This window comes from Macaca mulatta, chromosome 9 (genome assembly GCF_049350105.2).
Source record: "Macaca mulatta isolate MMU2019108-1 chromosome 9, T2T-MMU8v2.0, whole genome shotgun sequence".
Lineage (NCBI taxonomy): Eukaryota > Metazoa > Chordata > Mammalia > Primates > Cercopithecidae > Macaca > Macaca mulatta.
The window spans coordinates 71787972-71812032 of NC_133414.1; the positions used below are offsets into that span (position 1 = coordinate 71787972).

The 24061-nt window shown below is 51.1% G+C and overlaps 1 protein-coding gene across 2 annotated transcripts in view; it reads left to right on the plus strand.

Moving 5' to 3' along the window:
• DLG5 (discs large MAGUK scaffold protein 5) overlaps positions 1–24061 on the plus strand; it is a 134321-nt gene that overhangs the window by 68733 nt on the left and 41527 nt on the right. Inside the window, exons 4-9 of one of the 2 annotated variants that reach the window (XM_028826435.2) lie at positions 1763–1906; positions 2597–2780; positions 12763–13022; positions 14281–14593; positions 20587–20771; positions 22468–22593. In XM_028826435.2, the coding sequence (XP_028682268.1) occupies positions 1763–1906; positions 2597–2780; positions 12763–13022; positions 14281–14593; positions 20587–20771; positions 22468–22593 (1212 nt within the window). The remainder of the gene's footprint in view (positions 1–1762; positions 1907–2596; positions 2781–12762; positions 13023–14280; positions 14594–20586; positions 20772–22467; positions 22594–24061) is intronic. The other variant, XM_015147183.3, reaches the window with a different exon arrangement.

Consider the following 24061-nt stretch of genomic DNA (forward strand, 5'->3'; position numbering starts at 1 on the left):
CCTCCCAGAGTGCTGGAATTACAGGCGTGAACCACAGCGTCTGGCCCCACATGATGTGTTTTAAACAGACCACATTCTACCTGGTGTCTCTGTTGCTTTGAAGAAAATGTTTGCTTCTTTTGTTGTGAGTTAGAGGTAGATACCAGGGAAGCGTGGCCCGTAGGGTGGGGCAGAGAGAGAGTCTTTATCTACCTGCATGATCTGAGAGGACGTTCTGGGAAGGAGGAGGGCCACAGAGTGGTTTCTCCTTTAGCTCCCATGCTGGTAGAGGTCTGGAGGGAAGAGGGCTTGGTGTAAACACTTCAGTTTCACCTCTTTCCTTCAGGAGCAAGGGCCTATGCCTCTGCACTCTGTGCCTCTGGGATTATGCCAGGGCTGCAGAGCCTGATCCTTGAGCTTATATTCGTGAGGATCTGCCCCTCAGTCATTTGGCCCAAAGGCAGGACGAGTGAAGACGTGAATGTGCTAGCACATGAGAGTTGGCACACTGTGGCCCACGGGCCCACTGCCTGTTTTATAAATGAAGTTTTATTGGAACACAGCCATGCTCATTGGTTACAAAGTGTCTATGACTGCTTTCCTGCTACAAAGGCAGAGTTGAGTGGTTGCAACAGAAACCATGTAGTGTGCAAAGCCTTAAGTATTTACTATGTGGCCTTTCGCAAAAAAAGTCTGCTGACCTCTGCTCTAGAAAAAGGGTCCTCAAACTTGAGCATGCACCAGAATCACCCACAGAGCTTGTTAATAATGCACAGATCATTGCCTCTCTTTCCCTCCCTTCAGAACACCTGACTCAGGAGGACTGGGGCTGGGGCTAGGCCTGAGAATGTCTATTTGTGACAAGTTCCCAGATGATACTGTGTTGCAAGTCTGGGAACCCTACTCTGAGATCACTGCTCATGGCCAGTATTCTTAACCTTGGTTGCACATTGGAATCCCTGGGGAGTTTTTAAAAATTCTCATGTTTGGGTCTTATCCTTAGAGATGCTAATGTAATTGATCTGGGCATTGGTATTTTAATGTGTACCCAAGATTGACAGTCACTGTTCTAAAGAGAGGAGAGATTTCTTTTATTTAATATTTTATTTTATTTTATTTTATTTTATTTTATTTTATTTTATTTTATTTTATTTTATTTATTATTTTTGAGACAGGATCCTCTCTGTTGCCCAGGCTGGAATGCAGTGGTGTGATCTTGACTCACTGCATCCTCAACCTTCTGGGCTCAAGTGTTCCTCCCACCTTAGCCTCCTGAGTAGCTGGGACTACCGGCGCATGCCACCACACCAGGCTAATTTTTTTATTTTTTTGTAGAGGCGGGGTTTCACCATGTTGCTCAGGCTGGTCTCAAACCCCTGGCTTCAAGCGATCCACCCGCCTCGGCCTCCCAAAGTGCTGGGATTACAGGTGTGAGCCACCATGCCCAGCCTACAGAGAAGAGACATTTCATCACAGGTTTCTGGTGGACTCAGAGCTGTTGTAGAGACTCCTGGGAGCTCCTACAGAACAAGTTGGCACCATCTCAGCTCTCCAGGCCCATGCAGGGAGCTCAGGCAACCATGGCTCCCTCCATCCTGGGGATTCTGATTCTGTGGATCTGAGTGAGGCCAGGATACCTGAGTTTAACAAACACTTAGGTGTGTGTGGTGCATAGGGGACCAGTATTTGGGAACCACTGGGCTGGCCTAATCCAGGACCTGGCTCCCCTGTCCGTGTGAATCCTGGGGCCTGTGTTCATGGGGCCGTTTGCTCTCTGGGCCAGGCCCTACCACAGGCTGAATCCTGACTACGAGAGGCTAAAGATCCAGTGCGTGCGAGCCATGTCGGACCTGCAGAGCCTGCAGAACCAGCACACCAACGCCTTGAAGAGGTGTGAGGAGGTGGCCAAGGAGACTGATTTCTACCAGTGAGTGAGGCCTGCTTGGCCAGGGCCCCCAACATCCACAGACAGCTGCTTTTGCCCTTCTTTTCTCTGGACTTGGTAGCCAGGGGTTCTGGTTCTAGTCCTGTCCCTGTGCAAGCAGCAAGCAGTCTGCCTACAGCAGTTGTATTTGTGCCTTTGGGCCCCAGTTTTCCTAAGTGTAAAACAAGGCTGTTAATCCCTCACATCTTATTGCCAGCTTCAGAGACCTGGCGGGCAGGAAAGTGATTCAGAACATGCAGCAGGAGTCAGGCAGGTCTCTGGGTCTCTGTCCAGGGGCCGTACTGCAGCTTCTTCCTGGAGGATAGGCCCAAGGGGTGTTTCCCTTTGGTCTCCCAGTACCCCTCTGAGGGTCTTTGCCTGCCCACCTGCTGATACCTGCCCAGGCCCCAGTATTTGGAGGCACTAGGTCTGTACCAGAGGGGCCTGTCTCCCTTCCCTGGAGACACATGTGCCCTTTTTGGTGTCAGGTTTGTAAGTGGTGATTTGGATGTTTCTGGAATTGGGCTGTTAGCAGGTTTTGGCTTGCCTCTGAGTGCTACAGACCTAGCTGCCATTGGCTCCTGTCCGCCGTATCTACGGGAAGTGTTGGGACCTGAGGCTGGTGATGCCCTGGGGTGGGGCAGGGTGTGAGGGGCTGGCTGGGGCTCATTGAGCATGTACCGGGTGTTTCAGCACACTCCACAGCCGGCTCCTGAGTGACCAGACTCGGCTGAAGGATGACGTGGACATGCTGAGGCGGGAGAATGGGCAGCTGCTGCGGGAGCGAAACCTGCTGCAGCAGTCGTGGGAGGACATGAAGCGGCTCCACGAGGAAGACCAGAAGGAGATCGGTGACCTCCGTGCCCAGCAGCAGCAGGTAGGCCCAGCTCCTGCAGACTGGCCATTTCTCCCAAGTAGTCCTCATTCCTTTTAACGGAGAATAATATTGAGAAGCAAATGCCAGGTCAGGCACGTTGGCCCACATCTGTGATCCCAGCGCTTTGGGAGACCAAAGTGAGAGATTGCTTGAGATGAGCCTGGGCAACATGGCAAGACTCCATCTCTACAAAAAAAAGAAAAATTAGCTGCACATGGTGGTGCACCTGTAGTCCTAGCTACTCAGGAGGTTGAGGCAGGAGGATCGTTGGAACCTAGGAGTCTGAGGTTATAGTGAGCTATGATCATGCCACTGTACCCTAGTCTGGGCGATGGAGTGAGACCCTGTCTCTAAAAAAAAAACACAGCCAACCAAGTGCTGGATGTGCTTGTAGCTTGGGTTAGCACTGTTTCCCGGCCCTCTCAGTGGAAAGAAGTAGGAAGTAGCTAAGTGTACATGTACACAAGGCCATACACATACATACATACACATATGTATATCTGTATTTCTGTATCAGACATGTAGATTGAAAGCCATGAGTTCACATTGACACTTTCAATTCTAATCCAAGACCACAGGTTCATTGTGGTTTCCACCCTTTTTGTTTGTGTAACTTCCTTTAAAAACATCAGTGACAAGGCCGGGTGCAGCGGCTCACACCTGTAATCCCAGCCCTTTGGGAGGCTGAAGTGGGCGGAACATGAGGTCAGGAGATCGAGACCATCCTGACTAACACGGTGAAACCCCTTCTTTACTAAAAATACAAAAAATTAGCCGGGCATGGTGGCGGGCGCCTGTAGTCCCAGCTACTCGGGAGGCTGAGGCAGGAGAATGGCGTGAACCCGGGAAGCAGAGCATGCAGTGAGCCAGGATTGCACCACTGCATTCCAGTCTGGGTGACAGAGCGAGACTCTGCCTCAAAAAAAAAAAAAAAAAAAAAAAAATCCAATGAAACAACAAACAAACAGTGACAAACGTAATTCCTGTGTTTTTGTTTTTGTTTTTTTGTTTTTGAGATGGAGTCTTGCTCTGTCGCCCAGGCTGGAGTGCAGTGGTATGATTTTGGCTCACTGCAACCTCTGCCTCCTGGGTTCAAGCGATTCTTCTGCCTCAGTCTCCTGAGTAGCTGGGACTACAGGCGCCCGCCACCACACCCAGCTAATTTTTGTGTTTTTAGTAGAGACGGGGTTCACCACGTTGGCCAGGATGGTCTTGATCTCCTGACCTCATGATCCACCCACGTTGGCCTCCCAAAGTGCTGAGATTGCAGGCGTGAGCCACTGTGCCCTGCCGATTCCTGTTATTCTTAATTTGTTTACTTGGTCAATCCCCCATGTGTAGCTGCCTCCCATGCCCTCTGCAGTCCCCCATCCCGTTCCCATCCCCTCCTGACCCTTTGTGGGCTCTCCCACCCCATGCCTTCTCTCTGCTAGGCCTGGTCTCCTCATGTGATGCCAGGACCCCCTCCTCATTCCATGCCAGCCGTGATATCCCCTCTGGGGTGACCTGCCCCAGTGTAGGTCCCTGTCTTGCTCTACTTTGCCTAATGGCTTTAAGGTTTAATTGTTTAGAAAAAAGGAATATTCCATATTCCAATGAAACTGTATTCCATTGAAAAACTTGCTTCTCTTGAAAAACTTGCTGTTAATTTTCTTTTCTCCGGTATTGATTGAGGTTTTATGTGGAGTAACCAGGGCAGGCTCAGCAAGGGACCCTAAGATGGATATACTTGGAGCTATTAGAGTATTTTTTGTGTGCCCTCTGATTAGGGGAATTGGTTGTGTGAGGTGGCTGGGGCAGAGGTTGGTGTTTAGCCCATAGGTCTTGACTGAGCCTTGGTAATGGAAAGCCGGCAACAGGAAGATTGTCCTTCTCGCACCTGCTGCATGGCTCAGAGAAGCTGCGACGGCACCCTTTCCACCCTTTATAGGTTCAGGAGGTGGGGGTGGTGCTCTTGGAGCATTTCTCTAAGGATGAAATGAGAGTAGAAGGTGCCTTGCTAGCTCTGGTTAGTACTGCCCACAACCCGTTCCCCCTGCAGGGACCCTTCCTTGTGCATGTCAGTGGAGCTTCCTAGAGCAAACAGATTTAAAGACTGTAGGTTTTCAGTTTCTAAAAAGGCAAAAATATTTTTAACCTCAAAAGAAATCCTTTGGAAATCTTGCGTGTGAAGCAGGTAAGGATGGCGGTGCTGTGTCGAAACAAAGCTCCCGGGAAGCTGCCCGAGGGGATGGGCCTCTAAGGGTTCGAGCCCCTTCTCTGCCCTGGGGTGTGTGGTAACTTCCCCGACCTGTGGGCAGGCGGCCCCTCCCAGCCTTCACCTGCACCCTGCTGTGTGCTTTGTTTTCTTGCTCTTTTGCCAGCAGTTTGTTCTTCTTGGTCTACACTTGGCTCAGGTAACCTTTTGCCTTGGGGTTTAGTTTGGATTCTATTCTTCCTTGAGAGAGTCATCATTTCAGAAGTGTATATGACTCCACCTCGGTCCACGGGAAGCCCCACAGCCTTGCTAGAAAGTGTGAGGTTGGAGCATCTCAGTGTAGCAGAATTGTCTTATATGACTGTCACGAAGACACTGCGTGGAAGGCGCTGGCGCCGTGTGCCCGTGTGTATGAGGCGCTCAGTCAGTGTTGTGGTCATTAATGATACTGTTCTAATCCTGTCAAGTCTGGGTTTAAATCTGCCTCATCCAGGATGTGTAGAAATTGGAACCTGCATACATTGTGGGTGGGAAGAAATGATACAGCCACTGTGAAAGGCAGCCTAGTGATTCCTCAAAAAACTAAACAGAGCTAACAGCTGACCCCCCAGCGACACGCGTAGGTGTGCACCCAGGAGAACTGAAAATATATGTCCGCACAGAAACTTGAGGTGTGAATATTCATAGCAGCCCAAAACCGGTAACCCAAAGGTCCACTGACTGATGAATGGATAAATAAAATGTGATCTATCCATACAATGGAATATTATTCAGCATAACAAGGAATGCAATACTGATCCATGCTATAATGTGAATGAACTTCAAAAACATGACAGCCAGTGAAAGAAACCAGCCACAAAAGACCACAAACTATGATTCCAGGTACATGAAATGTCCACAACAGGAAAATCTATGTGGACACAAAGCAGATTTGTGGTTGTCTTGGGCTTGGGGTTTGGGAAGTGACTGCTGATGGGTACTGGTTTATTTTGGGGGTGATAAAAATGTTCTGGAATTAGATAGTGGTAGTGGCTTCACAACTTTGTGGATTCATAACCTCGTGAATATATTAAACTGAATTGTACACTTTGTGTGGTATGTAAATTATAACTCAGAGAGGAAAAAAAAAAGACTCAGAAGTTCACCTTGTCATAAGTAGAGAAATCCAGGCTGGGTACAGTGGCTCACGCCTGTAATCCCAGCACTTTGGAAAGACCAGGAGGATCCCTTGGGTCGAGGAGTCCAAGATCAGCCTGGGCAACATAGAGAGACTCTATCTGTACAAAACATTGTTTAATTAAAAAAATTATTTTTTAGGAAGAGCACTCTGCCCTCAAGAACCGTAAAGTTTCCTTGTCTCCTGTTCTCTGACTTTCTTGAGCACCTGCTCAGCTTTACAGACATTCAGACTGAGACGTCCCTCCCACCCTCATCCTCTCTCCCTTTCCTGTCTGCCTAACAGGGGAGGGTCTTCCTCTCCAACCCCGCAGCCCATTCCCTGCTCTCCTTTTCCTACTGCTGTGGTCCTTGGCAGCAGGGGTGGGGGTGGGGATGCATCCTGGTCATTGGGGTCCCCCAGGTCAGTTCAGCTGGACCAGTGCCTCCCAGCAAACACCACCTCCAGACCCCACCAGGAGAAGAGGCCTGGCTGCCACAGGGAGCAGGGCTGGGAGCATCTCAGAGCTGCTGGGCGGCCAGCCCCCTATCCCGGCATCCCGGGCCCTCTTGCCTTCGTCAGGCGTAGGGTGGATGCCCAGGTGGCAGTAGGCCAGCAGCAGAGGAAGCGAGGACATGGGGATGGCCACAGGCTTGCTCCCCGCTGGGCCCGAGGGCAAAGGTCGACCTTGCTGGACAAGGGCATTTTTGTTGCCGGGTTCCTCCCACGCCTTGTAAACTTGAAGAGGCCCTTGCAGGGTAAATGGTGCTGTTTGACTTGCGTGTTTGCTTGAGGGATTTGTGGGGCTTCCCGGCCCCCTGCATGATTTATCTCAGAGGAAATGAGGCACCCTGGGGGAGGGGGCGCCGTGGTTGAGAGCAGCAAACAGGTGTTTTGTCCGTATGTGTGTTTTGCTGGGGAGGGCCTCTGCCTGGCATCCCCGTCTCTGGGTTTGGGCATTCTTCTAGGCTGTGTCAAGAAAGCCCAGGAGAACCTGACAAGGCTTGGTTGGGGAATCTAAGTAGAGGGTGTTTTTGCATCTTTTTTCTTTACTAAAGTAGTGCGTATTCTCTGGTTAAAATAGAAAAAAGTCTTCAACCAATGTGGAAGGCAGCCACCCACCTCCTCAGACCCAGCCTAGCTTTGTGGAAATGACCATCCTCTGGGTAAACCATTGGGATGGATGTGGATCCTTGTAGATTTTTTTTTTAAATGTCACATTTAATACTCATGTAGTTTTGTTTTTTGTTCCCTGAAACCTGCTTTCAAAACAAATATCCTACAATATATCATGGGTTTCCTTACATTTTCTGTGAATTTGCACATCCAAAAAGGTCCGTGCTTGTTTTGTTGTCTGTCAGGTGTTAATCAAATTCTGTGTGGAGCGTCTTGGTGGTCAACATCTTCCCATGTTACAAACCATGTTTCAGTGGACACACATGTCTTTGTGCTCTTTTGCACACACGTTTTGAAGTTTGAGCCTTACAGGTAGAATTCCTGAGACCAGGGCAGTGCACATGTTCTCCTAGGTCCTGCCAATCTATCTGGGCCCAAAGAGTCTTCTGTTTCCTCCTCCTTGCCCTTTCCCCTGTCTTTAAAATATACTTTCTTGGCCGGGCGCGGTGGCTCACGCCTGTAATCCCAGCACTTTGGGAGGCCGAGGCAGGCAGATCACAAGGTCAGGAGATCGAGACCATCCTGCATAACATGGTGAAACCCTGTCTGTACTAGAAATACAAAAAATTAGCCGGGCGTGGTAGCGGGCGCCTGTAGTCCCAGCTACTCGGGAGGCTGAGGCAGGAGAATGGCATGAACCCGGGAGGCGGAGCTTGCAGTGAGCCAAGATCTCACCACTGCACTCCAGCCTGGGCGACAGAGCGAGACTCCATCTCAAAAATAAAATAAAATAAAATAAAATATACTTTCTCTTGTAATTCATGAAAGTCGATTTTCTTGTCCCAGGTATCCTGAATGAATGCCCTTTGATGGGCCTGAAAGAAGGGAGGAGAGGGGTTTCCTGGTTGCTGAAGGGCATCCCTTACAGAGAAGCCCACAGAGGAGTGTTCTGACCAGTGTGGGGTACAGGTAGGAGGGTTGGTCTCTTCCTGGCCTCCCTGCAGGGAGCAGCCCAGACTATGGCTGTCTTTGTGCCTCCCCAGTGTAACTTCCACCCCCTTCTCCTTAAACTCACAGGCCAACTGTCCTGTGCTCAGGCCGGCAGGGCATCATCTCTAAAGACTGCTGCCTGCCTGAGGGGAGAAGTTGACTCTCAGGCCAGGCTCAGGGGCTCACACCTGTAATCTTAGCACTTTGGGAGGCCGAAGCTGGTGCATCACTTGAGTCTAGGAGCTCAAGACCAGCCTGGGCAACATAGTGAGACCCTGCTGCCCCATCTCTACACAAAATAAAAAATTAGCCAGGTGTGGTGGGGCATGCCTGTGATCCCAGCTACTTGGGAGGCTGAGGCAGGAGGCTCACTTGAGCCTGGGAGGTTGAGGTTGCAGTGAACTGTGATCACTTTAATTTTAGAATTCTGGGCCAAATTTAAATGTTCTCTCTTTCATTAGCCTTTGCTGGGAAGCTAAACATTTGACTGTAGTTAGATGTGTGTGTGTGTGCGTGCGCACGTGTGTGTGCATGTACACGTGGAAATACCTACCAAGAACATAATCCTCTAATGGTGACAGGGAAATGTTCTAGACCAATAGATTTAGTTTTTCGGATTCTCCGGAGTTAACCGTGACCTGGTTCCCCAGCTTTGTTCAGAGGCTGTTGGTTAGGTGGCACAGGCCTGGCACTGAGTCCTGCTTGTAGAGAAAGGGTGAGAAGTGTTTGGAGGCCTGCGAGCCTCTTTGAGTATCTAGTTGCTGCCCTGTGGGAACAGGTTATTCTGTTTGACTCCAAGGCTAGAGTGAGAACCGGAGGTTAGGAGTTGCAGGGAGGTGGAGTAGCTCGTGGTGAGCACGACCCTTTCCCAAGGAGCTTTCACCTGTGGAACAGGCCGAGGGTGGCGGTTATCGTGGTGGAAGCAGTATGGGGCCTGATCTCTCTCTCTCGTCTTCTGACCCGAGTATCCCATCATGTTATGAAGGCTGGGGGGAGCAGCAGAAAGGACCTCTAGGTCTGCGCTGGGATTTCCCTGACCCACCCTGTCGCACTGGGAATTCGTGGCCCACTCTCATGGCCCTTTCTGGCAGCCTGATTCCCACGGCCCTGAATCATCCTTGGATTGTCACACAGGCCTGGATCCAGGCCCCTCAAGGTTAGCTGTTCAGGGGACTGCAAAGAGGCCGAACCATGGTATAGACTCCTGATTCTGCCATGCACTGGTGGAGGTGGGCTCTGCTGGGCTACTGCCCAGAACCCGGCTTTGTATCATTTCAAGGCTGCCTTTAGAACGAGATTGTTTCTGAGCTGGGAAGGCGGGAAGCCACTACAGGAGAGCATTGGCTCGTCTCCGCGCGGCTGCCACCTTGTGGGGAACTCAGGCAATGGCAGCCGCCTTTGTTCCCCAGCAAACCAGACTCATTTGGAGCCAATGGGATTCTCACTTGGCTTAGGGGATATTTAGAGAGTAAAACATTTGAGGTAATTTTTTTTTTTTTTTTTTTTTTTGAGACAGAGTATCGCTCTGTCACCCAGGCTGGGGTACAGTGGCACAATCTTGGCTCACTGCAACCTATGCCTCCTGGGTTCAAGCAATTCTCCTGTCTCAGCCTCCTGAGTAGCAGGGATTCCAGGTGCCCACCACCACGCCTGGCTAATTTTTGTATTTTTCGTAGAGACAGGGTTTCACCATGTTAGCCAGGCTGGTCTTGAACTCCCAACCTTGTGATCTGCCCACCTCGGCCTCCCAAAGTGCTAGGATTACAGGCGTGAGCCACTGTGCCCGGCCTGAAGTAATTTTTAATTGGCATTTTTGAGGTATTGCTCACCAATCAGGGCAATCCAGTTTAGATGCTGGACCTTTCCAGACGTGGGTGGAAGGCATTGGTTGACCAGATTTCAGGAGTTTATTGACCAGATTATGGTCATGGGTAAGCCCCATTCCTTTTTTTTTTTTTTTTGAGATGAAGTCTCACGCTTGTCACCCAGGCTGGAGTGCAGTGGTGCGATCTCGACTCACTGCAACCTCCGCCTCCTGGGTTCAAGCGATTCTCCTGCCTCAGCCTCCCGAGTAGCTAGGATTGCAGGTGCCTGCCACCATGTGCAGCTAATTTTTGTATGTTTAGTAGAGACAAGGTTTCACCATGTTGGTCAGGCTGGTCTGAATCTCCTGATCTCAGGTGATCCGCCCACCTTGGCCTCTCAAAGTTCTGGGATTACAGGCATGAGCCACTGTGCCTGGCCAGGCTTTTTTTTTTTTTTTTTTTTTTTTTTTTTTTAAGATTTTAGATGTAGAGTAGGCACTGTCAGTAAGGCTCTGGTTCTCAGTGTGCATTCCTGTTTTGCAACAGTGATGCCATTTTACAAAACAGTGAAGATTTTGACCACCTGAAACACCTGTGTACTACTTTTTCAAATAAATTCTATATTTTGGTGTCCTAGTAAGATTTCCCTTGAGAGAAAATGTTCCACTTTAAAAATAAATGAAGGAAAAAGAATGAACCTGAAACGAACCAATCCTCCCTCCCTCCCTCCCTGCCTCCCTCCCTGCCTCCCTTCCTTCCTTCCTTTCTTCCTCCTTCCTTCCCTCTGTTTCTCTCTTTCTCCTCCCCTTCCTTCCTTCCCCTCTTCCTTCCCTCCCTCCCTCCATCCTTCCGTTTCTCCCTCTTCCTTGACTTCCTCTTTAAGAGTCTACAGTCCTAGGATCTAATGCTTAGGCCTTAGAGGAAGGAGCTTACTTTCTTGTTGCTATGATTCTGACTTTTAAATTAAGCCCTCTTTTGCTTTTTGTGTTTTTCATGTTTATTGAGGGCTGACCCTAGCTCCAAAGAGAATATTCCATCGTCCCAGGTTCTGGATCTCTAGGCTGCAAACATTTGATAACCCAGGCCCCCACTGAATGAGCCAGGGAATTCCTCGGCTGTTGGAGCTGGAAGGGCCAGACAAGCTTACCTGGTCTAGCCTTGGCATTTGAGGAATCCGGAAGCTGAAACCCAGAGAGGTGGAGTGACTCACCCCAGGGCTCAGATCCCATGAGGTGCTCAGCCGAAGCCAGCAGCCCCCCTGGCAACCTCTTAACTCATCTTCTTGGTTTGGTTTTTTCTCTATAACAGCACCCCAAATGAACTTTAGTGCCTGTCATTCAGAGTAGAATGCTGTCTAGCTTAAAACCCTCCACAGCTTCCTGTCTCACTCAGGAGACCGTCTTCACTGTGAGCCCTGCAGCCATGGCCACCCCCATGCCCACGCCCACTTCTCCAGGTCCCCTTTGAATCCACCTCCCGCTGTGCACTGGGCTCCTGCTACTCCGCCCTGCCCCTCCCCTCTTTATCTCTAGAACACACCTGCAGGCCCTGCCTCTGGGCCTTTGCCCCTGCCCTCCCCTCTGCCCGGTGTGCTCTTCTTCATTTGCCTCTGAATTCTGAAGCACCTTCTTCAAGAAGCCTCTTCAGCCTTAGTCTCCCTCACAGTCCTCCCCTCTGCTACTCAGATGGCTCTCTCCAGCCCATTATACTGTTTTATTTTTTCTTTTCTTGATAGTTCTTACCTTGCTCTGAAGTTACTTTATTTGGCCTGTATGTCCACACCCTCCAAATTAGGATAAAAGGCCCATAGGTCACAACCTCTTTCTTTCCCGTCTGGCATCACCAGCACCTAGAACAGTGCTAGACATATTAGGTATTTGCATGGGATGCGAGGGTACCCTACACCATGGAGGGTCACCCTAGGGCTTTTGAGAGTCTTTAGGTCCGATTTACAAAACCTGATTCTGGGCTATGTGACTTTCTGGGAGGACTCACAAGATTCAGTATGTAATTATACTCAATGGCTGACATTTATTACAACAAACGTACACAGAGCAAAGTCGGCAAAGGGGAAAGACGCGTGAGGCAAAGTCCAGAGGAAACTGGGCCCGAGTTTCCAAGAGTCCTCTCCTGGTGGAGTTTCACCAGATGCACTGAATTCCTCCAGAATGGAATCCCAACAACACACGAGAAGTGCTGGCCTCCACGGAGGCCTGTTAGACACTCAGTGTCCAAGTGTCTTACTGAGGGCTGGTCATGTGGGTACCTCTGCCGAGCATGTACCCAGATTCTGTACTCCCAGAAGAAAGCAGGTGTTCAGCATAAGCCACTTTGTTTGTACGGGCTCAGTACCAGAGCTGCTTATATCACCGGAAGAAAGTTTTACATCAGCCTAGAGAACTGTTTACTGTTTGGGTTCCTAGACACCATTCAGTAGGGTCAACCTTGCAAGCAGGTCTTTCTAAGGATATAGAAATCTCAGGTCAGCTGTGTTAACTGTTCTGCACAATACTTAGTAAATACTTGTGACTGAGTGAATCTAAATGAATCAGCCCAGTGTGACTGCAAGGCCTGGAGAATTGGACCTCAAGACTCTCAAAAGCCCTAGGGTGACCCCCCACCTTGTCATCAGTCCCACCCTCAGACAAAAGTGAGAGTGGGAGGTCTCCTCCACCACCTCCCCCAGACCCTTGGTAAGTGGGACTGTCTGGTCTCCAGGTGTTGAAGCACAACGGGTCATCCGAGATTCTCAACAAGCTATACGACACGGCCATGGACAAGTTGGAGGTGGTCAAGAAGGACTATGACGCCCTGCGGAAGAGGTACAGTGAGAAAGTCGCCATCCACAATGCAGACCTGAGCCGCCTGGAGCAGCTTGGGGAGGAGAACCAGCGGCTGCTGAAGCAGACGGAGATGCTGACCCAGCAGAGGGACACGGCCATCCAGCTACAGCACCAGTGTGCCCTCTCCCTGAGGAGGTAGGGCTAGGGCCACGGGGGGCTGGGGGCAAATGGGTCCTGTAAGGTTCCCAACCACCCCCAGGTGATGAGAAGAGCATGAGTTACGATGCTTTTTCAATCAAAAAATGCTTCTGACCAGGAAACCTTTTTTTTTTTTTTTTGACACCGAATCTGTCTTGGGAATCATGGCTCCCTCCTCCCATCTGAACATCCCTGTTTACCTTCAGGTTCACAGACACCATTCAGTGGTTAGCCTTGCAAGCGGGCCTTTCTGAGGATGTAGAAATTTCAGGTCTGCTGTATTAACTGCGCTACACAATGCTTAATAAATACTGGTGTGTTCTGAGCATCCTGTTTCTTTGGTCCCTGCCATGTGCTTCTCCCCTCTGTGGCAGTCACCCACCTAGCAAATAGGAAAGTTAATTCTCTGGGGCGTGTGTCTTCTGTTATCTTTAGAGATGTGATATATGCCCTCAAACAGTGTTTTGTAGAGTATGTGCCTGTGAATCACCAGTTCTCTGGAGCATTTATCAGTTTCACATGAAAAGTGCTCTCTGGCGATAAATAGGTTTGAGCATTGCCAGGTTGAACCCAGACAGATGTCTCTGCTGCAGGACTTCTCAGAGCCTTCGGTGTGGTGGTGTGCAGTAGGTAGACTCTGCAGGAGGCAGCCAAGATGCAGAGTTTCCCAAACAGAAATAATCAGATAATATACTTTTTTTTGGGTCATGGAGCTCCATGTAGAACCAGTGTCTATGGACCATACTGAGAATTGCTGGTCCGGAGCCATGGACTGTGATTTGCAGGCTGCCTGTGTGGAAGATGCCCCCCGGCCTGGAAGGACCGAGCTGTGCTCTTTGAGCGAACTTGATGACCTTGTCACAGGGCTGTACTGTTCGTATCTGTGAAATGAGGCGGTTTGACTAAATGATCGTTAAGGCCTCTTTATGCTGTTATCCTGGCATTGTTTTGTTTTTATTGTTTTTTAAAATTAATGTGGCTTGACTGTGGGAGAAATACGCTGTTGTTTCTAGTGGAGCGGAGGGCATAATGTCCTCAGTTCAACTCCTGGCATTTGTAAAGGGCTGAGAAAAATTCCAGGTCTGGGGGCACTGGTACTCCGTGACTTTTCTCTTGGGGGTGGAGAGAGTGACTTCACTTGAAATTTCATGCTTGACTGTCCAGCACCGCAGAGCTGGCGGGAGGCAGCAGCGCAGCCGGCCACTGACCGGGCAGCGCCCCCGCCCCTCCCACGTCTCGCCGCCTCTCTCCCCAGGTTTGAGGCGATCCACCATGAGCTGAACAAGGCCACAGCGCAGAACAAGGACCTGCAGTGGGAGATGGAGCTGCTGCAGTCAGAGCTGACCGAGCTGAGAACCACGCAGGTGAAGACAGCGAAGGAGTCGGAGAAGTACAGGGAGGAGCGGGACGCTGTGTACAGCGAGTACAAGCTCATCATGAGTGAGCGCGACCAGGTCATCTCTGAGCTGGACAAGCTGCAGACCGAGGTGGAACTGGCCGAGTCCAAGCTCAAGAGCAGCACATCTGAGAAGAAGGCGGCCAGTGAGGAGATGGAGGCGCTGCGGCAGGTAGGTGGGTGAGCTGGTGGCTGGCTTTCAGCCTCTCCTACAGCGTCCCGGGAAGAGGGGCTGCAGAGTGCATGGTGTCTGGATTAGAAGCCTGCTTCCCATTGGAGTAAAGGGCTTCTGATAGAAGGCCTAAGTGCAAGCTGGGTTATCAGACACCACCAAGGTAACTCCTGAGCTCATGCTCAATGCCCAGCTGTAGTCTGGATTACAGGGGACAAGTGGGGAGGGAGGCCCAGACATAGTCGTGGATACCTGGAGCTTACACACCAGGAAGAGTCAGATGACGCGCACTGATACTCTCACACCGAAACCCATTGCTACGTAATTGCAGATCAGTCTCATGCTGAAAGTCAGTGATATCTCAAGGACTTGCTTATTATGAAGCAAGATACCAAGGCCAAGTTCCCAAAGCCATAGATACGTTAGGCCTCTTGCGTCTGGAAGAGTACCCTCAGGGGCCCGTCTCCACCAGCAGTGTGCATCTGATCGAGTCTGCTCTTGAAAAAGTGTTTCAGGCTCCTGCTGGGAAGATGTGCTAGTAGGCTGAGCCTACTAGTTCTTCTCCTGAAGCTTTGCTGCCTGGGGGCCACACCTCCAGGGTTGGGGAGCTGGGATGTTTGATAGCATTGGATTGGGCCACCTAGCTCAACTCCTGGGTGGCCAATGTGGATTTTCTGCCTCCTTCCTACCTGTCAACCTCTCCTCATCGTGGAGCTCCTTGCCCTAGGTCTAGCTGAGCCCTGCTGGGGCTTGGATGGGCCCATGGAGATTCCCTTCAGTCTGTGTTGTGTGTGGCTCTGATTAGAGCTTCTAGACTTGATCACAGCAGATTTTTTCCCCTATCAGAATAGTTCTCAGATATTCACGTCCCTCTATTCTCCTGCCTTTCTGTGCAGGTCAGTTGGAATGCAGCTTTCAAAGGTGGTTTATGAGAAGCAAAAAGCAAGGCGTTAAAGGTCAGGCAGTTTGGCAGGGGTGGTATGCATTGGATCATTACTACCAGGTCCTGCCATACCAAGTGTGAGGCAGGTGATGCCTGATGGGTGACCAGCATGTCTTTCAACTGATACAACTTCTCTTCACGCCCGGGCAGTGATAGGGGATGTGGGGAATGCATGAGACACAGGCCCCTTGCTGAGAGATGGCCCTCCTCAGTCATGTGGTCTCAAACCTCTCTAGGCCTCTGTTTCTTTTTTTTTTTATGAGACCGAGTCTTGTTCTGTTGCCCAAGCTGAAGTACAGTGGCACAATCTTGGCTCACTGCAACCTCTACCTCCCGGGTTCAAGCAATTCTCATGCCTCAGCTTCCCAAGTAGCTGGGGTTACAGGCGTGCGCCGCCACGCCTGGTTAATTTTTTGTATTTTTAGTAGAGATGTGGCTTTGCCATGTTGGCCAGGCTGGTCTCGAACTCCTGGACTCAAGCAATCCTTCCACCTCAGCCTCCCAAAGTATCGGGATTACAAGCATAATTTCACCGCCCGGTGAGCCACTGTGCCTGGCCTCTGGGCCTCAGTTTCTATTTTTAATTTACTTTTTTGTTGAGACAGCCTGTCTGTTCCCCAGGCTGGAGTGCAGTGGCACAATCATAGCTCACTGTAATCTCGACCTCTTGGGTTCAAGTGATCCTCCCACCTCAGCCCCCCAAGTAGCTGGGACTATATGCAAGCACCACCACACCCAGCTAATTCTGAATTGTTTTGTAGTGACGCGGTCTCACTATGTTGCCCAGGCTGGTCTCAAACTCCTGGGCTCAAGTGATCCTCCTGCTTCGGCCTCCCAAAGTGCTGGGATTTCAGGCGTGAGCCCCTGCACCCAGCCAGCCTCAGTTTCTTCATCTGCACAATGGAATGGTGGTTGTAATGAACAAATGATTCAATATAGAAAATACATCATCGTGCCTGCACAAAGCAACAGTGAGTTGAGATGGGCATTCATTATTATGCCCATCTGAATCTTACTACTCTGTTAGGATTAGGGTGAACCTCATTAAACTGTTTCTTTGGGTAAAAATGGGCCAACCAAGTAATGGGAATTTCGTACAAGGAACCACCAAGACTTCTGGAGACCCTTGAGGCAAAAGCCAGTGTGAAGATGAATATTTACTGCAATGAAATTTTTGAAAAGTCTATTAGAATAAATTTTTAGTAAGTGAAGATAATGCATTAGAACTTGGTAATCATCCTAGAAAAACCATGAACTCATGTTCACATCCTGGGATCTGAGCACATAATTGTTGGGGGAAAATGTCAATATCAAATCAGGAAAACAAAATGATGAAGATGGAAACTTGGAAATGACCAAGTCAGTAACTGCTGTGAAATGTCACAGAATATCAGACACATGCCTGGGGAATGACAGCGAGCCCGTGCGGATGGAGTTTTGAGATTTTCTTTTTTCTTTCTTTCTTTTTTTTTTTTTTTTGAAACGTACTTTCCCTCTTTTTCCCAGGCTGGAGTGAAGTGGCACGATCTCAACTCACTATAACCTCCACCTGTTGGGTTCCAGTGATCCTCCTGTCTCAGCCTCCTGAGTAGCTGGGATTATAGACACCTGCCAGTACGCCCAGCTAATTTTTGTATTTTTAGTAGAGATGGGGTTTCGCCATGTTGGCCAGGCTGGTCTTGAACTCCTGACCTCAGGTGATCCACCCACCTTGGCCTCCCAACATGCTAGGATTACAGGCCTGAGCCACTGCGCCTGGCCATATTTTGAGATCTTTGAAGTTAATGGTGAAGACTCTTTGTAGAAATGTAGAAAGCACAGAGATGTACAGAGAACACCTGAGTTCCCCGCGGTGCTGGCATCCAGCAATGAGACCCCCAGGCCTGATGTCCTTGGGGCAGCCGTCGCCTTCCCAGCACTCAGGCGAGCCCTTCAGCCTGGAGCCCGCCTCCAGCCTCCACAGGGGGTATTGGCTGGGCACCAAGTGCAGCTGTCAGCTGAGACAGGGATCTTTTCCAGGCCCCGTTCCGAGTCAGCAGGCAGGAGATAGCCCCCGCTGCTGCCCGTCAGCTCTAAGAGCTGAAATCCTCATTTCCTTCTCAAGTTGGTCTGGCTTCATGAATAAGAGCACTCTCCACCGGCAAGAGCAGGCCAGGAGGGCTGGGCAGTGAGGCACCCTGGGGATTGGCCCTGCCACCCCACTGGCTGCTGCCTGTCAGGGGTCAGCTGTGGGGGGCCTTCTGGCAGGTCTAGCTCCCTCACCACAGAGCTGTCTTCATCCTGCTCAGCCCGAGGGCTGGGCTTCAGTTTCTGGTGTCGTGCTTGCATGCCCCTGTCGTCTATCTGCACCTCTTGCTCCATTTTCCCTTTTCCTTCTCCATGCCCTCTCTCCCTTCTGTGTTCTGAGTGGGCTGAGGCAAAGAGCACCGGGAGGCCAGGGGCCTGTCAGGGTCTTTGACAGGTTGGCTGTGCCCTCACCTCCTTACCAGCTCCCAGAGGGGAGATATCCTCAGGAGCTCCCCCAAGGCCACCCTCCTGCCTCAGGCCAGGAGCTGACCTTGTCCAGCGAAGGCTCATTGCTCCCAGGAGGAGGGAGGAACTGCCTGGGGAGTTGAGGTTGGCACCACTGGAAGCCGTAGGTCACTGCTGCCTATTGCAGAGATCTCCCAGGTTCCAAAGCACTTTCCCAGAAGGGCCCTGCTCACCGAACCCTGTCTGTAGAAGGGCAGCCCCCCACGCTTCTGCCGTCTGCCGCCCTGAATGCAGTTTCACGTCCAGCTACAGGTCCTGGTTGAGGAGCTGAGCTCAGCTGTGGTGGACAGACCGGACAGTGCCAGGGGACAAGGTGAGGCAGCACTGGCCTTTCCAGAACTTAGATGCAGAGGGCTGTTGTAGCAAGAGAAGCTGCCCAGGAAGCAGAGGGAGGTGCCCTCACCTGAGAGCCGTCTGCTCAGGGGCACCACTCCACACTTGGGCCCCATCCTCCCCTGGGACCCTCGAGTGGGCTCTGGCCCTCTGGGGCTGGGTTGCAGCCCATGGGCCTTTCTCACCGGCCTCATGGCTGGGTCTGGCAAGTGTCTTGTGAAGACCGGCCCATCTCTTCCCACGCCTTTGCTCACCCAGCACTGGAAGAAAGAGACTGCAGGTGGCGCTTTTAGAGCAGACTCAGACTGACATCTGATGCCTGGGGTAGAGTCTGCCTGGGGTAGAGGAGCCGGTACTGATCATGAGTCAGCTCTGCAGGATGGGGGAGCCCTGGTGAGTCACTTCTAGATCCTGCGGTTCCTCACCAGTGTGATCAGAATCAATCAGTCGGTCACTTGGGTCTGCTGGGCTTCCAAATTTTACCATTTTTTAAAGGTACCTCTTTCCCCTCTTCCCCCTTCACTAAAACTAAGTATAGTACTTCTTGTGTTCCTTATAAGGAAGCAGTATTTGGGGATGAATTCATTTTGGAGACCAGCAATGGCGTGGGGCCCAGGGGAAGGAAGGGAGCTGTGGGCTGGGGGAGCTGCCCACCTCCTACGCTGCCTCTCCTCCTGTCTGCACCTGGGGCCTCCCTAGATGCTCATCCAGAGCACCATGGAGAAACCTTTCAGGGAATCCACGTGGTAACATGTGTCAGCTCTAAAACTATCCATAAATATATTGTAAAACAGTGAGTATAATGTAAATTTTGAAAAGTATTGTTTATCATAAATTCTTGACTAAATTAATACACTTTTTTTTTTTTTTTTTTTTTTTTTTGAGACCGAGTCTCACTCTGTTGTCCAGGCTGGAGTGAGTTGGCGCCATCTGGGCTCACTGCGACCTCTGTCTCCCAAGTTCAAGTGATTCTCTTGCCTCAGTCTCCCGTGGAGCTGGGACCACAGGCACATGCCACCATGTCTGGCTAATTTTCGTAGTTTTAGTAGAAATGGGGTTTCACCATGTTGGCCAGGCTGGTCTCGAACTCCTGATCTCATGTGATCTGCCTGCCTTGGCCTCCCAAAGTGCTGGGATTACAGGTCTGAGCCACTGTACCCTGCCCCCAAATAATTCTTTTTAAAATGAAAATTTAGGGATATTTTTTTGGAAAATAGCAAACTAAACAAACACGGCATACCATGTAAAGCTGAAAAAATAATCAAAACTGAAATGATTTGAATGACTCCCAGGAACCGTGAGGTCCGAGCAAAGCCAGCCACTGCACTGGCACCCTCGAGCTTTGATGGTCCTTTTTGTGCAAATTGTTTTTCAGCTCCTCTGCCTCTGTTTTGAGAGATGGGGGGATTTATCAACTGACTGTAGGTGTTTTCTTGTCAGCTTCATTCTCTTCTCTTGTTTTCTATGTCTGAGATCTTTCTGAACATGTTTTTGCAGAGGCTGCCATCTCCTGTTCTCTGGAGAATGATCGTTAGAGGGAACGGAAGCTTTCTTCCTGTGCGTGTGTGTCTTCCTGTGTCCTAGCACTTGAGGGTGGAGAGTCTCGGGGCGGGGACACCAGTGTCATCACCGCCTCTGTTGTCATGCTTCTGTTTTGCATGTTTGGAAAGCCTTTGAGCCAGGGGAGGAGTTATTCTTGCAGTAAACACTCACTTTGTCATCCATCATTTCTCCGTGTTTTCTAAGGATTATAGAGGTGTGGGGGGGCTTTTCATATGAGTGCTTCTAAGAGTTTGACTTGAAATTTTAGTGGAGCATATAACTCTCTAGGGATGTGCCAAGATACAAATGCTTCAGATTTCAGCTTTTTAAACGAACTGAGATACACAGCACTTCACCAGCAGGAACACCGATGTATTTTTGTCTTTAAAAATAACTCGGCTTGCCAGATTATAAAAACCAGGATCACAGACACGGTGGGGCTGTGGGGGGGGCGCTGGTTAATAGGACAGTGGCTGTGGGGTGTAGTCACTGGGGGTATGGGTGGCGGGGGTGTGCTGCGATGGGCTCCGTGTTTCCATCCAGCTCCCTAGAGCCTCAGCCTTGACCCCTGCACTGGTGGGAGGCGCTCCTGGTCCATGAGGCTCAGCAGCCTCTCCCTCTCCCTGCCCCTTACTCCCACCAGATCAAAGACACGGTGACAATGGATGCTGGGAGAGCCAACAAGGAGGTTGAAATCCTTCGAAAGCAGTGCAAGGCTCTGTGCCAGGAGCTGAAGGAAGCCCTTCAGGAGGCGGATGTGGCCAAGTGCCGGCGGGACTGGGCCTTCCAGGAGCGAGACAAAATCGTAGCAGAGCGTGACAGCATCCGGTACGGGGTGCCTTCGAGCTGGCATGGGCTCGCATCTCCCCAGGATGCGGGGACCTGCTAGGGTCTGTTGGGAGGGTCCGAATCGTTTGCTGTGTGTCCAGGTAAGGTGGGAGGGACCTGGGCTCCTCCTTTCTCACCCCTAGTTGATGCCCCAGCCTTGCCTCTTAGTTTTAGAATTTTCCATTGTTTCTCCCTCCCATGTCACTCAGCCCTATATGTCCTCAGTATGTACTATGTCCACATGAGACGCCTGTGAAGGGGCATGAGGCCAACCTCTTTTATTTGAGGGCTTCTGATGAGAAGAGCACATCCGAAATGCGTCCTTTTAGCAGTATTCCCCAGGCGCCTGCTGTGTGCCAGGGTCTCAAATCCCTGGAGCAAAGAGACCTCGGGAGAGGCTTGGGTGGGCAGGGCAGTGAGGGAGGAAGATGCGTGACTGAGCTCCAGGGCTGTGGGGGGCATGCAGGGCTCCCTGGGGTGTGGGGAGGTCTCCCCAGAGAGCATGGCATTCGAGCTAGAACTGGAAGCACGCGTGGGGTTTTTCCAGGTGGAAAAGGGGGAAGGGCATTGCAGACGGAGGGGACCTGTGGCGTGTGCTCAGGGCAGGGACATGGATGAGTCATGGGGAGGGCGGGCTGGCGAGATTCCCAGGGGCAGGTGTAGAGGCCTTGAAAGGGAAGCCAAGCAGTGTGGACTTGATCCTGGCTGGGGAGGATCCAGGAGAGGCTGTGGTCGTGATGATGTTTGGGGTGGGGAGAGAGAATGTCTTGGTATTTGGGAGGTTTCCAGAAGATTCCTTGTGGTTGGTCAGGGGAGAGACCAATGTCTCTAGGGGCTGATCAGGAGATGAGGATGGCTAGGTGGTGAGACCCTGCCATTGGAGAGCACAGCTAGGTGCCCAGTGCAAGGGGAGGGAGGCCCAGGGGCTGCTCCCTGTCTGCTTCTGCCCGGACCCCTTCCACGGGTGTCTCTAGGGGGCAGTCCTTAGCCAGGCTCTGACTGAGGTTGGGGGAGATATGAGGCTGTGGAGAGGTAGGAACCACAGTCCTCTGGGTATATCCATTTATGGAGGTGGCACAGAGCCCAGGCCCCTCCACAGCCAGGTCATCTGTCTCCACTTCCTTAGGGTCCTCTTTCGTAGAGTCTCGCCAAGCTTGTACTTTGCACCCTCACAGAGCTAAGAGAGACAGAGATACATGAGGACCGGCTGCTATCTGAAGGGGTCCCATCCCAGTTGCAGGGTACAGGGATAGCTCTAGAAAGCTCTGCCTGTGGGTAGATGTGAGACATGGGGTAGTGCTGGAGCACAGGCCTGCCAAGCAGGTGGGGGTGCTTCATATAGAGGAGAGCCACCCCTGGGCCCTCAAGTTGACCTTAGAACAGTGAGTGTGTGCAGAGGGTGGTCCTTAACCCCAGGCACATTGAGGGTGAAACGGGGCATTGGGAACCTGACACTTGTTGCGGGGTGACTGTGGGGGTATATCTTCCCTGCACAGGTCCTCCACGTTCCCTCTGTCATGCACTGGGGCTGGCCTAGGTGGTCTTACCCCCAGATTCGCAAGCGCTCCTGTGCATCTGGGGATGGGGCACGTGCTGGCAGGTATTTGGAGTGAGGCAGCCAGGCCATCTGCTGCAGACCGGGAGCCCTCTTCCCCGTGCCCCTTCAGGTGACCTTGTCTGCTGCTCCTTCCACCAGGACACTGTGTGACAACCTGAGGCGGGAGCGGGACCGTGCGGTGAGTGAGCTGGCCGAGGCCCTGCGCAGCCTGGATGACACCCGCAAGCAGAAGAATGACGTCAGCCGTGAGCTGAAGGAGCTCAAGTAGGCTGGGATGGGCTCACATCTGGGAGCCCGGGGCCCCTCTCCCTTCTGGGCAAGGCAATGCTGAGTGCATTGGCCAGGGCCTCATCCTTCTGTGTCGACCTGGCTGTTTGTCCCTTCACTTCACTCTGTCTTGCTCTGTCAGTCTGTAGAATGGGTTTGAATGTTATCTCCATGTTGGGTTAATTAGAAATTCTTAGGCCAGAAATTCTTAGACACAGGGCAGGCACTGTGTGCCAAGGCACTAGGAAGGGAGGGCCCTGTTCCCAAGCAGTCCATTCGGGGCAGGCATGCATGTGTTACCCATTCATTCATTCCCCTACTCACTCACTCGCTGAGATTTTTCAAGTACCTGCTCTGTATGGGCCAGCCTCCATTAGAGGCACTGGAGAAATGGCACTGACAAGCATATCAAGACCCTTTCCTCATCGGCTCACAGTGCACACAGACCAAGGTTGGGTGCATCTAAGAGACAAGTAAATCAATGAGTAAAATGATGACAGATTGTGATTTAGAGTTTTAAAGGCAATTGCAACCCCCATCCAGCAGTCTGTTCTGCCTGTGTTATTTGGATGCCCATTTGGAAGACTGTTTGGGGTGTCAGACATCCTCCCCTTGGTTACAGCAGCCTCCCAGGGTGTCATTTAAACACTCAGTGGCCTTTAGTAGTGCATTGAAATACAAAGATCAGGGTTTAAGCATAGAAATTGGCAGAGCCCAATAGGCCATGGTCTAAAACCCAAATCTAGTTGGAAAGCAGTGGCTCTCCATCCATTATGTGACATTTCCCTAGCTGTTAGTGTGGTGAGGGGGCAGTGAGAAGCTCGTGTGTGCGTGCAAGTGTGCAAGCCTTGCACACTCAAGTGATGCCCTTCAGAAGGGAGTGACAGCTTCTCTTCTTTTCCATTCAGTAAAACTCCTAATGAGACAAAGAGCTCCGTTTATTCTGTAAAAATCCAGACTCTCTGGAGCTTGGGTGCTCTCAGGAATATTTTAGGAGTTAAGAGGCAAGGCAGGACTCTTCACAGGGACCATCTTGGGTCTAGCAATGTGATGGAATCAAGGAGTTCTCTAGTTGAAGGGAAAGCCTAGAACCTCTGGGGCGTGAACATGGGATGTTTTGCCTCTTGTTTGGGCCAGAGTTGCCTGAAGCTTGTGCATTCAGCTTGTGTGTTCATTCAGTATGTTTGCGTTTGTGCCTCCTGTCTGCTAAGTTGTCTAACTGGCAGGATGCGGGTGAGGGGGTCTGTGTTGCTGCCTGGGAAGCCTCAGGCACTCCCTGGTAATTCTAGATGAGACAGGTATAGGGAGCATTGAATGCTGAGCTCGGCTGCATTGGCCTGGGGAGGGGTTGGGGCAGCTTGGAAGGCATTGGAGCTCTGCCCTGGAGGCTGAGTGGTATTCTAGAGCCGGCTGGTGAGAGCACAGCCTAGGCAGAGGTGCGGCCCTGGAGCTTGTCTGCTGGAGC